The sequence below is a fragment of the Mytilus trossulus genome, chromosome 10 (genome assembly GCF_036588685.1).
Source record: "Mytilus trossulus isolate FHL-02 chromosome 10, PNRI_Mtr1.1.1.hap1, whole genome shotgun sequence".
Classification (NCBI taxonomy): Eukaryota; Metazoa; Mollusca; class Bivalvia; order Mytilida; family Mytilidae; genus Mytilus; species Mytilus trossulus.
This window is the reverse complement of record NC_086382.1, coordinates 3,502,417-3,521,476: the sequence shown is the minus strand read 5'-3', so window position 1 is coordinate 3,521,476 and position 19,060 is coordinate 3,502,417. Positions and strand designations below refer to the sequence as shown.

Sequence of the window (19,060 nt, the reverse complement as noted above, 5' to 3'; positions counted from 1 at the left end):
AGCGGGATTAAACGTTTTAATGGGCCCAAACCTTCTCCCTTTTTCTGAAACAATAGCATAACATCACAACATATAAAAACATACGATAAAATATCAATTAGCAGACTTAACTCAATCAAAAAACGTATGATTACACAAAGAACGAATAAATTTGATCTGCGATATCTGAATTCAAATGCACAGTTAATTAAATATTAGAGACAAACAGTCATGACCAAAAGGCTATCAAACAAATTCAAACACACTGAGAAATATTTAACCAATCAATGTTCACTTTAGAAAAAAACCGTTTTTTTATAATCTTGAAGTTTATACAAATGTTGTAAGAATAAGTGAAAAATTGAAGATATTACAAATAATCAAAGCTGGTATACAGCCAAGATCCATATAATTAAAAATGACAAAAAAAGCATTATAAACAGTATCAACAGGGCGAATTAACAAGAAAATACGATTTGAGAGTACTCGCTGTTACTGACAGCTAGTTAAAAGTCCAAACCAATTAATAGTAAAAAATCATGCATCAGAGACTAAAATCGACTAAAACACATCACAGGGATTTAGTATTTTAACGTCATTAATAGTCAAAGAAGACATGACTTGTGCAATGCCAAAAATAAATGTATCGACAAGTAGTAGTATAGTGAAGAGCGACTTCTATAGAAATAAAAGTTAACGTGGCTGTGTCCCCTATACATCTCGCCTCAAAAGATAATGAAATTTAGTTATGTTTTAATTTGCTAATGACAAAATCAATATTAGTACCAATGTGAACTATATTCAGAGATCTAATTACAATATTGGTACGATAACCCTTACTTATAAGTTTGTTTAAAGGTTCGATGAGTTTACAAGGATCACATAGTGATTTCCTCGCTTTAAGTACAATATTACCATAAAATTTAGGATGAGAAATACCATTTTTAATAAGCTTTCTACAGGTATAGCCAAATTTACTAATCAAATCTTTGTATCTATGAAAGAATTTAGTAAAAGTTTTAAGTAATTTATGGTATCGAAACCCCTGACACAACAATTTACCAGTGATGCATTGATTACGTTCGTTAAAATCTATGACATCAGAACACACACGGGCAAACCGAACGAGTTGCGATATATAAACACCGTATGATGGAGCCAAAGGCACATCGCCGTCTAAAAAAGGAAAATTAACAATAGGAAATGAAAAATCGTCTCTTTTGTCGTAAATTTTAGTGTGAAGTTTCCCGTTTGAAATTGAAATGTCTAAATCTAGAAAAGGACAACTGCTGCTGTTTATGTTAGATTTAGTTAAAGTAAGTTCGTTTGGGTAAATTTCTGAAGTATATTTAGAGAACTCTGGATTATTCAACGAAAAAATATCATCCAGATAACGGTAGGTATTTTTGAATGTATCAACCAAATGTAACAATGATGGGTCTTTACTGAGTTTGGTCATAAACTGAGATTCATAGCAATATAGAAATAAATCTGCTATTAAAGGGGCACAATTGGTGCCCATAGGAATACCTACTACCTGACGATACACTTTATCGCCGAAACGTACATAAATGTTATCAAGCAGAAAGTTTAAAGCTTCAATCATATCCTCACATTTCCAGTAAGTGTATCTAGCATACTTTCCTTTTTCGTTACAGAAAAAGGCCTTAAACGAGTTACAGCAAATGAAATTACAATGAGATTTTTCGAAAGACCATTTTATCAAATACAAAAACTTTTTCTTTATAAGATGGTGTGGAAGTGTAGTGTACAGAGTAGAAAAATCATAACTGTCAACAGAATTGTAAGGACCATTGAAAGCATGAATTTTATCTAAAACCTCTAAAGAATTTTTTACACTCCAAAAATAATTAATACCATTATTTTCATAAGCTTTATTACAAAAGTTAATAACCAGTTCTTTGATAGTAGTAAGGGAGGTGGTTAGAAGCACTGAAAGATTAGTAGTAGAACACTTACTCGAAGCGGAGATGAAACGGAATTTAAATGGTTTTTTGTGTAATTTCGGTAACCAGTACATGGTAGGGACTTTCAAATGTTCGGAAGATGCTTTAAGCTGGGCAGTGGCAGTGGTATGCTTGTTAACGATTTGACTCTCTGTGGTGCGCACTGACCTGAATGTAGAGGAATTTATTATTTCGTTTTGAAGAACTTTCGTGTAGTATATGCGTCACACCACCACTACATTATTTGCTGCCTTGTCTGCCGGTACGAACACAAACCGCTCTGCGAGTACCTTGAGTTTGTTTTTTATTCTAGAAATGGGTATATCATGGTTCCTATTATTAATTTCAGAATTGTTTTCTAAATGAGATATTCGAATATCAACAGTATTCATAATTTTATTCAAATAACTGTCTAAAGATTTTTTATCGGATTTTTCACGTTTGCACCAATTTTTACAATAGGCAGACAGAGCGTCTTTAATGACCTGACGACACTGTTTCCAATCTATTGTAGATGGAGGACGGTATTTCGGTCCTTTCTTTAGAAAAGTTATGACTTCACGGTCATCGACTATGTTGAGGTCTCCTGTGATAACATGACCATAGGGAACATATTTAAAACTAGATGTTTCGCAATCTCAAGTGAAAGGAACATTATTTTCTATATTGACGTCTGTTGTAATTGACGTATAATTGAAAATCAAATTTCTGCTCGGTTTTTTATAAGAATACGAAATAATGGGTTGTTCTATATTATCAAAATATGGAGGTATTAAGCTATAGACAGAAGAGTCATTGAATATGCTAGACAAATTAATAAAATCAATACCTCTATTTATATATTTTAATTTGAAAAAATGTCGTTTACGATTTTCAGGTTTATCAATAATAGGAAAAAGCCTGTGATGACAAAAGGCTGTAATAATACGGGTGTATTCATAAAATGGGCTAAAAAAAGAAATTTTATCACACTCAAGAAAAATAGCATATAATTTACTTATAGGTATCTGACCCAGTTTGCATAATACTTGATGTCTGCCATTATTCTTTATTATAGATAACAGATCAGCAAGTGTATAATTTATACGATGTTTAATACGTTGATTGCGGTTCTTGCGTTTACCATGAGACCTATTATTTCTAAGTCGTTTATCAACAATATTAATGACATCGATATGAGTTTTAGATATGTTCCCCTGCCCTAATATTTTATCATTTAGACCGAGAGGATAAGCTGTTTGAAGTCTTTTTATCCAAAACAATTCGCGAACTTCGCGTGATTTTTCAAATTGCTTGTGTGATTCTCCTGGTTGTTTTTGAACGGTTTCGAGCGGTTGGAATTTTATATATTTCAGATTATGATTATGCTTATCTAAATGCTGATATACTAAACTTTTGAATTATGTATGATTTAAAAATATGAGTGTTTTTATTTCGAATGTTGCTTTTGCTAATCTATTATATTTTGTTCTCTTAGGGAAAAAACTGGTATTCATATCAATGAATAAATTCTTCTAATTGTCCATAAAATGACAACTTAGCTTTTTAGTAGCAAATCATCTACAAATTTAATTTATGCGTATAATAAATGAAGACGATTTGTTCATTTAACATAATTCGAGATCGATCTTTTGCAGTTTGGGTGAACTAATTACGCATTCTCCCAGTTAATACGATATTCCAGGGTTTGCTTTCCTTCCCGCTATTTCCTTCATAGGGAAATGCTGTTTTGTATACTGTAGTTTGGGTTTTTTTTTTCTGGTCATTTTCTTTTTTATCATGTTGTTAGTTATTTTTCGACGTATGACATTTTTGTTGGTTTGTTTTGTTGTTGTTTTTTTGTTTTTTTAGCAGGCAAAGGGGGGGGGGGGTATTTCGTCTCTCATTAGTGGTACATACTATATTTTGTTTTGAGACAAGGCGATGTCACAAAACAATAAAAACAATACATTGGTTTCATATTGGATTGAAAAGATTTTAACAGATTTTAATTTGAAAAGATACTTTCTAATTATTTTCTAATAAAATGACGAAATAGCTGCTGGTAACAATGTTTGCTAATTCATTTATTGTCTGTTGTAGTACATGAAGTCTATGAAGCCAAGGCAAACGTTTGGTGTTGTGATATTTGTTATTGTAATTTATTTTACTGTCATCACTAAATACGTTGTTCAACCAATAGCCAATTCAAAACCTTGTGTCATAAACATGTATAATAACAAACGAAATACCTCCATGCGATATATTCCGGACGCTAGGAAACCGTTAGACCCTTTCGATGCAATTCGTATAGACTGTGGCCAACTATGCAATACAACCAGAAAAGGTTCACCAGGACCATATTTTGATCACATAGCAACTTCAATAAACTGTGGGAAAATATTTAGGAACGAATATATAGACCGTGGACATGGATTACTGCATACACCCAAAACAATTCCGAAAAATATGGTGAATGAATTTACAATGAATAACCGGATTCCAGTTAGCAAATGGTACTGGGATTCAGAACTATATTTGGGTAAAAAAGCAAAAAAACCGGTGTGGTCTGAGAAATTGATTGAAGACTGGATAAATATGGCGAAACAAGGAAAGTTATTCGGTACCTACGGACATTCCGAGACGAATGGTTTGAGAGATGGATTAAAACACGCACCACATATAAAAAACGGAAGAGTAATGGTTATTGGATCAGAAATCCCTTGGGTTGAGGCATGCGTTTTAGAAGCAGGCGCACGCGAAGTTGTAACATTGGAATATGGTAGTATCGTATCCAAACATCCAAAAGTGAAAACTATAGTTCCGTTTGAATTTCGTATGCGTTATTTAAATGATAGTTTAGGAACATTTGATGCTATTGTTACGTACAGTTCTATAGAACACTCTGGATTAGGTAGATACGGTGACGCATTGAATCCATGGGGAGATATTATAGCAATAGCACGTGCTTAGTGTGTTACGAAGAATGGTGGCTCTCTGACTATAGGCATTCCGTATAATCACGACCATGAAAAACTGGTTTTCAATGCTCATAGAGTATATGGTAAAATAAGGTATCCATATTTAACTACAAATTGGAAACAACTCTATAGAGGAAAAATTGGGCAGATAGTTCATGTTTTCACGAAATCCAAATAAAGAATTGGTTAATGCTTTGTCCGTTTGGATCTTATGTATTCTGTTTTTGAAAAGCTAACGATAACATATATCATAGTCTCTTTCATTTCCGCTCTTTTGATAAAGAATTCCTTCGTTTGGGTAAAGAAATTAAAACATGCTCACTCAGTTGATCCATTTGAAAATGTATATTTAATGTGACCATATATTAGTCAATTTTTTTTAATTTTATCTTTTAACTCTTGGTAAAGATTACTGCATTGCAATTACCTCTAATAGGAAGCCTTAGTAGAAACAATATGAAAACTGGAAAAATACAAGTGTAGACTATATAATCTATAAAAAAGAAGATGTGGTTTGATTGCCAATGAGACAACTATCCACAAAAGACCAAAATGAAACAAACATTAACAGCTATAGGTCACCGTACGGCCTTCAACAATGAGCAAAGCCCATATATATATATATTTAAACTCGTTTAAACATCAACCCAACAATGTTAGATCTGTAAATTTGCTTTCGCAAATTTTTGGTTCTTCCTTCGCCGGGATTCAAACCCATGCTACTGTGATATCGTGACACCAAATCGCCTGCACTGCAGCCGTCCCGCTTGACCACACGACCACCTGGGCTCTCAAAAATAGAGCTTTTATAAGGCATGAAGATGTTATCTAGCGGGATGGCTGCAGTGCAGGCGATTTGGTGTCACGATATTACAGTAGCATGGGTTCGAATCCAGGCGAGGGGAGAACCAAAAATTTGCGAAAGCAAATTTACAGATCTAACATTGTTGGGTTGATGTTTAGACGAGTTGTATATACATTATGTACACAGCCATGTATCACCATCATTGATGGCGATCCGATGGATACATCTGTTGTAGGGTTGTCACTGACTCAGACGTACTTAAATATATATATATATATATACAACTCGTCTAAACATCAACCCAACAATGTTAGATCTGTAAATTTGCTTTTGCAAATTTTTGGTTCTTCCCTCGCCGGGATTCGAACCCATGCTACTGTGATATCGTGACACCAAATCGCCTGCACTGCAGCCGTCCCGCTAGACCACACGACCACCTCGGCTCTTAAAAAAAGAGCTTTCGGTGGGCATGTGTTACCTTTCAACGTCAGTTTTAATCTAGCGGCGTACTACAGTACATGATATATAAGGCATGAAGATGTTATTGTTACAGATCAGCTAAATTATCTATAGTAAAGGATCCTACAAATTAATGTAAGATACAGTCACAGAAAATAATTATATTCATAAGTACGTCTGTGTCAGTGACAACCCTACAACAGATGTATCCATCGGATCGCCATCAATGATTTATATATAAGTCTGAAAATTACTCCAAACAGTGTAAGAGTTAGTTTTTCTACTGACAAATTTTTGTTCGTCCCTCAGCGGGATTCGAACTCACACCTTTGATACACTACAGCACCAATCGCTTAGCCTCCTGTCCAGCGCTCTAGACCACTCGACCACATCCGCTATAAAATATAACTTCAATAGTCGTAGTGTTACCTTGTCACGGAAGGCTAATCTAGAGATAGACATGAGACACGTGTTTTTTAAGCGTGTGTAGATGTTATATTATTATTTTTATACACAATGTATTTTTCATTTGACAGTAATCTAACACAACAATTTTTATATATCATATATATAAGCATACATTGTTTTGTACACAATAAAGGCCGTTACTTTTCTCTTAGTAACTTCGAAACCTTTTATTGCTGACTATGCGGTATGGGCTTTGCTCATTGTTGAAGGTCGTACGGTGACCTATAATTGTTAATTGCTATGTGATTTTAGTCTCTTGTGGAGAGTTTTCTAATTTGAAATCATACCAAATCTTCTTGATTTATATATGCAACTGTTTTCAACTCGTTCTTTCACTTTCAAATACGGATATCATGGATATAGAAAGAGCTATATGAAAAACTCGTAGCCACGCGAGGATTTAAAAGTGCGATGAAATACTATATATCTTTCAACAAGGACGGAAGATACCTATTTGATATTCAAACTCAAGACAAACTGACAACTCCATAGTAAACACGATTATACGAAATAAAGACAAACAACAGCCTACGAAATACAACATTGAAGACTGAGCAACACGAATCCCGTCAAAAATATCACCAGATCTTGCTACACTTGAGACACCCATCGTGGTTGCTCATTAGTTGTTTTTTTAGGAATATATTTATTTCCCTCTTTCAGAAACGCAATGGCCTGCATTTGTATTTTAAAAGTTTATGTTCAGAATACTCAAAGCATATTTTATTCAAATAACTAAAAAGATTAAACGTCTAAACACATTTAATATATCTAACACAATTTAAAACTAAATAAGAAGCAGCAGCATTACATTTAGTTCGTTTACATCTTGCTTTTAGACAACCAATTTTCTAAACAAGGTTACTTGTTTCAATGTTGCCTACGATTTAGTCGCAAAGTCATGTTTGCGTTTAAGCATGATTACAAAAAGTAAATAAGTTTGACTTCGTAAAAAACTTATTTTTACCTCAATTAGCTCGTATATATCTTTTCGAACTTTAAATTCTTTTATTATGGAAAATCATTCTCCTCCCTCATATTGACAATTATCAATGTGCAATTTAACATAGAATAACAAAATACTCGCTATATGCAGATGGCAGATTGTTGAGCAACTGCAAACACTTCAATAGAAGGCTGTTCTATGAACAATAATTAATAAAATTGAGAATGGAAATGGGGAATGTGTCAAAGAGACAACAACCCGACCAAATAACAAAACAACAGCAGAAGGTCACCAACAGGTCTTCAATGTAGCGAGAAATTCCCGCACCCGGAGGCGTCCTTCAGCTGGCCCCTAAACAAATATATACTAGTTCAGTGATAATGAACGCCATACTAATTTCCAAATTGTACACAAGAAACTAAAATAAAAATAATAATTGATTTTCAAAATTACAAAACAAATATTCCGTTACTTAAAACATTAACATTTATCTATTTTTTAAGCATTAAAATATCTATACCCCAAGATATATTTTGCTTTTAGAACAGTTTTTCATTTGTTGAGGTTTCGTTTGGAATTTCAATTTTCGGGAAATATTGCGCATCTAACCTCGTATTTTGCGCTTAATTTGGAAGTTATGTATAAATAGATATAGGAAGATGTGATGTGAGTGCCAATGAGACAACTATCCATCCAAATAACAATTTAAAAAGTAAACCATTATAGGTTAAAGTACGGCCTTCAACACGGAGCCTTGGCTCACAACGAACAACAAGCTATAAAGGGCCCCAAAATTATTACTAGTGTAAAACCATTCAAACGGGAAAACCAACGGTCTAATCTATATAAACAAAACAAACTTATACGTTCAGCAGATACTCCAGCTGGTGATTGTGCTATTATCAGAGGATATTACGTACAGCAGATACATGAGCTGGTGATTGGGCTACTATCAGAGGATATGAATCAAAAGCACTTACTGTGGAATTTAAAAGATGGACCAAAAATCTCTCGAGCGACGTCTAGGGCCATGCGTGCTAACAAAGATTAACCCTGTCGTCTTGACAGAGTACTCCTAGACCATTTTTATTCAAACTGCTCCTAATCTTTATAAAGTCAGACAGTACCAGCGTCAGAACCCGACACTCTTTTGAGTCGGAAGCGAGACACGTTTACCGTCTCAACATGACATATGCCATGCTTTCAAACAAATTGATCATTTTCGAAATAATTGTCCTCTCTCCAAACCCAACCAGCTCAACACAATCAAGGGAGGTCCGAGTTCGATGTCAAAATAGATAACAAATTAAACCCAGCAAAATGACAATGATACATGAATTAACAAAGGACTACTAGCATTTACTGACATGCCTACTCCAGACCTCAATTAAACCGATTGAAAGACTTTTATCCTCATATGAAAATTATGTACAATCCCTCCCGATAATGGTTTAGTACCATACCATCATAAAATATATGAGAAGAACATATCCCGCCAATAGCTGGGTAAAGAATAAATGTGTTTATTCATGTTATTTTCGATGCAGCGACCCTAAGAGTAAATCAATATTTATACTAAAATATGCAATCCTTAATGTCCTGACAACAGTATCGTAACAATATCCCGTCCGACAATATTTCTTTAAAGGTTTCGTTAGCTTCTGAGGTGTGATTAAGTTTTCCGTTCAAGATAAAGATGTCAAGATCCAGGAAAGAGCAGTGTTCATCGTTAGTATACACATTATTTAATGTCAGTTCGGCAGGGTTAATCTCGTTAGTGTACATACTGAAGTCGTCATTATTGACCGCCAATAATCTTAATATCTAAAAGTGTTTTTAAATTTTTTGAATCAGATGTTGTTTCGATGGGTCTTTGCTGATTTTTGTCATATTAGGTGTAATACCACCATTGATTTCCCCCTATTAGTCTTTGTTTAATTTGCACTTTTCAAAAAAATGTGCCGAATTCATCTTTGTTTCAAATAAAGAAATACTTGGCACAACTAAAGTTTTATTCTGTCCAATACTATAGAAAAAAACCTTATATTTTATTGCATATAAGACAATAACCATCAGTGGAAGTTAACCAATCAAATTTCTCTCCTTATTTTATCTGTGTACAAGATTTAGTCACCATGTAACCTCAAGATTACAAAATGTTCTATAGAATTCCAAAAAAAATAATGGTGTTTTTAAATACACAAGATATATGTTCATGACACAGAAATGTTGTTACTGCAATGAAATGTTGGATTAATAACCTGTAATTGTCAAATTCAAGGGAATAATTTTTTCGACCTACTTTTGTATACAACCGGATGTTACGTACCATGATTTGGTGGTATTACACCTAAATTGTAACTCATAACAATACAGAAACAGGTTCGCTATAATTAGTGCGCTGTTAGTCCCCATGGGAATTCTAATAACCTTACTATATACAGAATCTCCATAGCAAAAATGTTATCTTGTTTAAAATTCAAGGGCAGTTATAGTATCAAAGGGTGGATATGGTTTTACCTAAATAACATAAATTGTTTCTAATTTTCTACTACCGGAGCCGTATATAGACTAAGGATATTCGCTAATCGTTTCAAAATAACTAGCCTTTAAATAGACCGTTATAAATTGATAGTTCATAAATAACAGACAAGAAAAGCAAAAAAAATGAATGTCCGTGTCCTTATTTTCGAAATATAAATAATTGAAATTTTAGCGGAAAATGATTCTCTCTAGATTTTTCTTACATTAAGCGTTGACATATATTGAGAATGAAAATAGGAAATGTGTCAAAAAGACAACAACCCGACGAAAGAACAGACAACAGCATAAGGTCACCAACAGGTCTTCTATGCAGCGAGAAATTCCCTCACCCGGAGGCTTATTTCAGCTGGCCCCTAAACAAATATATACTAGTTCAGTGATAATGGAACGCCATACTATATTCCAAATTGTACACAATAAACTAAAATTCAAAATAGTACAAGACTTAAACAGACCAGAGGATCCTGACTGGGGCAGGGGCAAAAATGCGGCGGGGTTAAACATGTTTATGAAATATCCCCATACACCTCTAGCCAATGTGTAAAAGTAAACGCATAACAATACGCACATTAAAATTTAGTTCAAGAGAAGTCCGAGTCTGATGTAAGAAAATGTAGATAAATAAAAAAAAATATATGACAATAATACATAAATAACAACAGGCTGCTAGCAGTTAACTGACATGCCATCTCCAGACTTCAATTAAAATGATTGAAAGATTATGTTTTCTTCACATGAGTATCAGGCAGTGGCACAATCCTTCTCGTTAGGGGCTTAGTATCATATCATCATAACATATATGAGAGGAATATAACATGTGTCATGCCAACAACTGGTTCTTAAATAAATGTGTTAAGTTCCGATGCAAAGATTCTATTAGTTCTTTCGAAAACTATGAAACATAACAAGGTTGCTTTTTTGAAGATTTTTTTATATGGATCATTCAATTATATGTAAACACAAATAATGAAAACAAAAGTAGAGGTAAGCGGGTAAATTGTTTTAAATGTTCTACATAGATAAAAGAAAAGGAACATATGACAAAAAATAAAAAAAGAAATAAGAGGAGCAAATATCCTTAAAGTAAAAGTTTGATTTTTTGTTCGTCGGTGTTTAGTTCTCGCCCACTAGATAGTGATGGAAAGTTGCCTCATTGACAATTAATTATATTGTATATATATTATATATATGATTCGTCTAAACAACAGCACACCAATGTTAGATCTGTGAATTTGCGGAAGCAAATGTTTAGTTCTTCCTTGGCCGTGATTCGAAATGCTACTGAGATATCGTGGCACCAAATCACCAAGCACTACGTCCGACGCGCTAGACCACACGACCAATTATAAAAATAAAGCTTTCGATGGCCTGGAATTACCTTTCCTCGTCAGTTTTAATCTAGCGTCGTACAACAGTACATTATATATAAAGTATGAAGATGGAATTGTTACAGAACAGCTGAATTATCTTGTAAACGATTTTACAAATAAATGTAAAGATGCAGTCACAGAAATGATTATATATTATGAGTACGTCTGAACCAATTTTGTTATTGATAAAATGGTTGTTCTGTTGCTACCTTAGGGCATTTAACATAAAAAGACACGTGATTTCTCTCTAGGTTATTTTTTTTATTGTTAAACCCTTTCTTTTAATTGTCTTTTAGTTAGAGTGATAAATTCATCTTGGCTTTTATATAGTTCCTTTTTCCTTTTACTGAAAAACTACGAAAATTCACATAATAGTTGATATAGAAATCATACAATCTCTAACATTAACAATAATACATTTGAGTCTACGCCAGTGAAGTTTAGCATTAGATTTATGTTTAATGACTACTTTTTTTAAAACATTCGACATGGTTGTCTTTCTTTTACCGTGTCAATAAACTCACTTTTATAATCCATGAAGATTTAACCAAGAGCCCATCATTTTCATGTATTTTGACAAAACTTAAAACTTTGTTTTCCTCAACAAGGATTTTAAATAATTGAGCAATAATTTTGACTGAGAGCTGGTTTAACTCATCTACCACAAATGGTATTGATTTTATACAACAAATCTTTGAATGATATTCAAGGTTCTATTCAATGATCATCGTTACTTATAAACCATATGTGACCCTTCGTTATATCGAGGCAATAAACTCACTTTTATAATCCATGCAGACTTATTTAAAGCTCATCATTTTGGCAGGACTTAAATATTTTGTTTCCTTACCAGGGATTTTGAATAACTGAGTCATAACTATGACCGGAAGTGTTCATTTACAGCTGTTTTAACTCATCAGTCACAGATGGTATTGAGAGATATTTCAGGTGGTTCGTATTGATGATCGCTTCTTTAAACCCATATGTGAGTCTTCATCATATAGAGTCAGTATAACATAACTCGTGTTAACGTTTAAAGTACAAAGGTATTCTATGAGGATTTTTTTTTAACAATATTCATTACTTTCCAGTAAAATTCATGCAATTAATATTATGCAGTTTATTGTACCTTTTTATGTAAAACATTAATACGAGTTATGTTATTTTGCCTCGATACAATGACGACTCAAATATGCTTGTTTTAGAAGCTATCATCAAAAATATCATTTGCTGTGGGTTATTCTTTCTTTTTCATATTACCTTTTTACAGTTGAAAAACCTCGCGTTTTGTGTCAAAAAAATTATAGCATATCTTAAAATCGAAGTCTTTGTTTTATGAAATCTTTACATAATCAACTAAATTTTAAAAAATATAGATATCATTATGTTCGATTGAATGCAAATGAAAAGTCTCCTTATAGGTATATACTCTCCTTATAGATATATATTCTCCTTATAGATATATACTCTCCTTATAGATTTATTGCAGCATCTTGAAAAAGAATTATATTCACATGGAAAAAAGTATTGCAACACCTTGATTTTTTAAAACTTGAAAAATCAGCCTTTTATTTTGGATGGAATATAATAAAATATTTGTAAAATAATATTGAAATACAGTTTATGATTACATTGGCATTTTCACGAACAAAAAATGTTTGAAAAAAAATGATTTATCTAACCACAATTTTATAAACAAAATAAAGGTTTTTATTTTGTACAAAAAATGCATTTTACAACTTTCACTGTAGTCGAACTTTACAATGTCAGACATTTCAAATTTTATCTTAGACTGATTGTTCACATCATTGTTGATCGTTATACGCCAAAGAATTAGTACTTTGTGCGCAGCCTCCATTCAAACGGTTAACCGCCACTTAACGTCTTCTGATTCCTGCCATAAATCAACTAATGTGTTGCTAAGGTAGCAGCAACCGTTTCTTAAAAAGGGCATTGTTTATTTCATCACGTGTTTGGACTGGGGTGTCCTTTCGCGCACATTAAGCCCAAGAGTGTCCCATATATGCTCGATATGGTTCAAATCCGGGCTACAATCGGGCCATGGAAGATCAACCGAATTCCATTGGAAGAATGGATCTTCCGCCACGATGCTAATTTCCAAATTTGGCGAGCTCGGCACTACATTGGATTCGACAACTGTGTGTCTCTTCGTAATCAAATGTCCCCGAAATGGTCTTATTGCACTATAACCAGTAGCAATGAATTGATCTCGATCAATATCTGTTAAAAGGCTCCTGTATGCCCACCACTCTCTTTTTAGGATTGTATTGTATGCAATGGGTATCTTTCTGACCAAGCTTAATTTTTTTTTAACAACATAATAATATTTATTCATCTAATCTTGCTTGTTACAAGTTTCACCAAGAGTCTAAGCTTCTCTTGATTTACCCTGTTACACTCCACTGATTATCCAGGGAAATAAACAGCTGATTTATGCATGATTTTTCCTAGCAGATGGCATAGGGATAGTCTTTAACATCGTTTATTGCCTTCTTTTTATTCCCAAAACGACTAATAGTTGAATGGTGTTGACCAACAATACGTGCGGTTGTCACAGCAACATTCCTGCTTCTCTCATGCTGATAATCTGCCATCTTGCTGCGGTTGAGAGTTGTAGAGAACTCATCACAAGTTCTCAATCACATAACTTTATAAATTTGGTTATTTAAAGTATTGAAAACAATGAGGACAGAAACACCTGTTTTACTGTTTACGCGTACAGGTGATATTTAAATAATGTTTAACTAGTTCTATTTAAACAAATTACATCACAAAAAAATAAAGAGTGTTTTTTTTTAATTTCAATTTCAATTTGGTGATGCAATAATTTTTTCCATGTGTATATATAGAAAATAGTCATATACCGATTTTGTCAAGGAAAATACAGAACTAAACAATAAGAAAACTTTCATTTCAACTTATATAATGCAAAATTATCCTTCTCTGACTTTAGTGAAAAAAATCAAACCTTTTTGTTCACAACACGTGATATCTCATTTTTATTAACTGTACTGTCAGGTATAAATAATTAAATCTATGAAAAACTGCCCATATCTCCCATACAGACAGAGTTGTCGTCCTTTCCTCCTAATAATCAAATCTATGAAAAATGCCCATGAACGTCTAAACATTTGGAGAAGACTTTAACTGTTCGCTTTCTGTAACAATAGTTCTTAAATGTACCAGGCTTATAATTTGATATGTCTGACGCGCGCTTCGTCTTGCTCATTAAAACGCTCAGATCAAAATAGCCAAACACTTACATGACTTATAAAGTTGAACAGTATTTTGATCCCAATATTCCAAAAAGTTTTGCCAAATATGTCTAAGGTTATATATTTACTTTTTTTGGAATCTAGCGTCACGGATGAGTCTTTTGTAGACGAAACGCGCGTCTTGTGTATATACAAAATTTAGTCCTGGTATCTATGATGAGTTTATACTCTGACTTTAGTGAAAAAAATCAAACCTTTTTGTTCACAACACGTGATATCTCATTTTTATTAACTGTACTGTCAGGTATAAATAATTAAATCTATGAAAAACTGCCCATATCTCCCATACAGACAGAGTTGTCTATCCCATATTCATGTATTTGGTTTTGATGTTATATTTGTTATTCTTGTGGTGTATTGTCTGTTGCTTGGTCCGTTTCTGTGTGCTGTTGCGTTTCGGTGTTGTGTCGTTGTTCTCCTCTTATATTTAATGCGTTTCCCTCGGTTTTGGTTTGTTGCCCCGATTTTGTTTTTTGTCCATGGATTTATGAGTTTTGAACAGCGGTATACTACTGTTGCCTTTATTTATATATATGCCAAGGTTACGAAAATCCTTAATATTTCTTATTATTCATTATCAAACACCATAAAGATAAACCTTTCTTCACAAGGATATTTTTTGCATTTGAGAAAGTCTACAAATCAATAAAGTATCGTTTTTTTTATTTAACAATAACACAGTCTTCAACATGTTCAGTTCTCCTTGTTAACACGTCTAATATCAATTCAAATGCAATTTTTATGTAACAATCTATTTCATTGGCTAAAAGTTACCGTCAAATCCACAGTTGACCAAACGTAACTAAGGAGAGACTCGCCATTTTGAATTGATTAGATCAACAAATGTTCAATTATTACAACATTATCGAAAATAAAACAACACCTACCTCGAATTTGGCATTTAAATGTAATTGCTTCCGAATTTGAAGCGTAGAGGTAAAGTAATAACCTCCATTTTTGTAATGTTTTATTTGTATGACGGCACGCTTATAAGCAACAACGTCTTTGTCCCAAAATCATTCATGAAGATTCGCTAAATTTTTTTGTTTCTACTAATTTATACATTTTTTTAAACTCTAACGTATTATTTTTATTTGAAATACATTTTGAAATGCATTAGAATCGGAGTTTTAATTTGATTTGATTTTGATTTGACAGTCGCAATTGTCTGTTTTACTGTTTCCGCTACGCGTCGCCAGTAATATCGCATTTGCGCCCGTCAAATCGACAATTTACGGTGGCTTCTGTTAAACTACAGTAGTGTTATTTCTAAAATGTTTGTTGTTTGGTTGATAATCCTTGTTTATCATAGCATATACATACGAGAGTAGGCTATAATCATGTGCGGTGTCACGTTAGTACATTTGTATGTTATTATGTAAACGTAATCGCTATATATCCTTGGGTGGGTTGTTATATAAATCGGATTATGAATGCACGTTGTCAAAAATTTATTGGAAGTAAAAGAATTCAAGGTAAATATGCTATTAAAATACAAGGGGTGTTTATCCGAATGTTACTTTTGCTTATTTTTTATATTTTGTTTTCCAACTGATATTCACATTGTCAGTATCAATGAATAACTTATTCAATGGGTCCTTAACATGACAACAAAGCTTTTAAGAAGCAAATCATCTACAAACTTAGTTTTGTGTTTATAAAATCCGCGAATACGATTTGTTCATTTAACATAATACGAGATCGTGGATTTTGAGATTTGGTGAACTAATTTAGCGATAAGCTTTTTCCTACGATTTATTTTGAAGTTTCCTATGATATCGATATTAATAGACTACTTTCGAGTTTCAGTCTCTCACAGTTAATACGATAATCCACTGCTTGCTTTCCATACCATTATTTCCGTCATAGAGAATTGCTGCTTTCAAGCATGCTACTGAATCAAGAGTTCAATGTGGTTAATCAATCATACCTTAAACATTTTACGGACGTCATCACGAGTAAAAAGTAAAATCACAAAAATACTGAACTAAGAGGAATATCACTTCGGAAAGTCCATAAACACATGGCAAAAGTTTGTAAGTTGACCCTAATGACATATCTATTTCAATAATGAAGACGGCTGTGTACCGATCTTCAAAATCACGATCATGTTCCAATTTTTCTCCGAATGTGACCTACCGAATTTTCATTCGTCACCGGGTTTGTACTTTTATTAGCAACATCACGGGTGCTACATGTGGAGCTTTGCTTACCAGTACGGTGCACCTGAGATCGATCCAGGTTTTATATGGTTCCGTATTGCTCAGTCTTATGTGTTCTAAGTTGTGTTTTGTTTACTGTTTGGGGGGGGGGGGGGGGGTATATATCTACTCTCTTCAGTGCTACTATATACTTTATTTTGTTTTGGGAACATACAGTGTCACAAAACCATAAAAACAGTATATTGATTTCATACTGGATTGAAAAAGATTTAACAGATTTTAATTTGAAAAAATACTTTTAATTATTTTCTGATACAATGACAAAATAGCTGCTGGTTACAATGTTTGCTAATTCATTTATTGTCTTTTGTAGAACATGGAGTATTTGAAGCATAGGAAAACGTTTGGTGTGTTGATATTTGTTATTGTAATTTCATGTACTGTCATCCCTAAATACTTTGTGAAGTCAATAGCAAATTCAAAAACTTTTCTCATAAATATGTATAATAACAAACGAAATACCTTCATACGATATATTCCGGACCCTAGGAAACCGTTAGACCCTTTCGATGCAATTCGTATAGACTGTGGCCAACTATGCAATACAACCAGAAAAGGTTCACCCGGACCTTTTTTTGATCACATATCAACTTCAATAAACTGTGGGAAAATATTCAGGAACGAATATATAGACCGTACACATGGATTACTACATGCACCCAAAACAATTCCTAAAAATATGATGAATGAATTTACCATGAATAACCGGATTCCAGTTAAAACATGGTACTGGGATACAGAACTATATTTGGGTAAAAAAGCAAAAAAACCAGTGTGGTCTGAGAAATTGATTGAAGACTGGATAAATATGGCAAGACAAGGAAAGTTAACCGGTACCTACGGACCTTCGGACACAAATGGTTTGAGAGATGGATTAAAACACGCACCACATATAAAAAACGGCAGAGTAATGGTTATTGGATCAGAAATCCCTTGGGTTGAGGCATGCGTTTTAGAAGCAGGCGCACGCGAAGTTTTAACATTGGAATATGGTAGCATCATATCCCAACATCCGAAGGTGAAAACTATAGTTCCGTTTGAATTTCGTATGCGTTATTTAAATGATACTTTGGGAACATTTGATGCTATTGTTACGTATAGTTCTATAGAACATTCGGGATTAGGAAGATATGGTGACGCATTAAATCCATGGGGAGATATTATAGCAATAGCACGCGCTTGGTGTGTAACGAAGATTGGTGGCTCTCTGACTATAGGTATTCCGTATAATCACGACCATGAAGAACTAGTTTTCAATGCCCATAGAGTATATGGTAAAATAAGGTATCCATATTTAACTACAAATTGGAAACAACTCTTCAGAGGAAAATGTGGGCAACAAATTCATATTTTCACGAAATCCAAATAAAAATTTGGTTTATGCTTTGTCCGTTCGGATCTTTCGTATCCTATTTTTGAAAAGCTAACAATAATGTATCTCATGCTGTCTTAGCGAATATTCAAATATTTTGTTGATTTAGAACTCATACAATCTCGAACATTAACAATATTACATTTTATTATACCTTAGTCATTATTTTCTATATGAAATAAGTATACAATAACAATAAATTCACTTTTTTATCAAATTAAAAGCCTTGAACTATTGAACCGGTCAATAGTTTCGAACTATTGGACCTCGGGAAGACCATTTGACCGCAAGTTTAACTTTCAGTATCGATTTATTGAGCATGCTTGAATTTTGCCTAAAATATTGAATTTAAAAGAATGAAAAATAAAATCATATGCAATGGTCTGCAATGAAAACGCGTTTAATTTTCTATGAATTAAAACAAAATCCATTTAAATTAAAACAGTCTACCACATTGAATTTTACCAATGGTTTTTATGTTAAATGTCTTCTTTGTACATTCGTCATGGTTATCTTTCTTTTAACTTTATTTTATATTTCATGAAGATTTAACCAAAAAACCCATCATTTTCACGACTTTGACAAAACTTAAAAGTGTGGTTTCCTTAACAATAATTTTCAATAATTAGGCAATAATTTTGACTGGAAGTGTTCCATAAGAACTGGTTTAAC

At 33.2% G+C, this 19,060-nt stretch overlaps 2 protein-coding genes across 2 annotated transcripts; both read left to right on the top strand.

The window, feature by feature from the left end:
- Positions 1-4,154: 4,154 nt before the first annotated feature.
- Positions 4,155-4,898, top strand: LOC134686590 (uncharacterized). The gene has a single exon (XM_063546263.1). The coding sequence runs from the start codon at positions 4,155-4,157 to the stop codon at positions 4,896-4,898; it is 744 nt and encodes a 247-aa protein (XP_063402333.1).
- Positions 4,899-17,695: 12,797 nt separating this feature from the next.
- LOC134686587 (uncharacterized) lies at positions 17,696-18,385 on the top strand. The gene has a single exon (XM_063546260.1). The coding sequence runs from the start codon at positions 17,696-17,698 to the stop codon at positions 18,383-18,385; it is 690 nt and encodes a 229-aa protein (XP_063402330.1).
- The last annotated feature ends 675 nt before the right edge of the window (positions 18,386-19,060 follow it).

Bases quoted from the DNA above. Each gene is read 5' to 3' on its own strand.
- LOC134686590 (XM_063546263.1), top strand. From the start codon at position 4,155: ATGTATAATAACAAACGAAATACCTCCATGCGATATATTCCGGACGCT.
- LOC134686587 (XM_063546260.1), top strand. From the start codon at position 17,696: ATGATGAATGAATTTACCATGAATAACCGGATTCCAGTTAAAACATGG.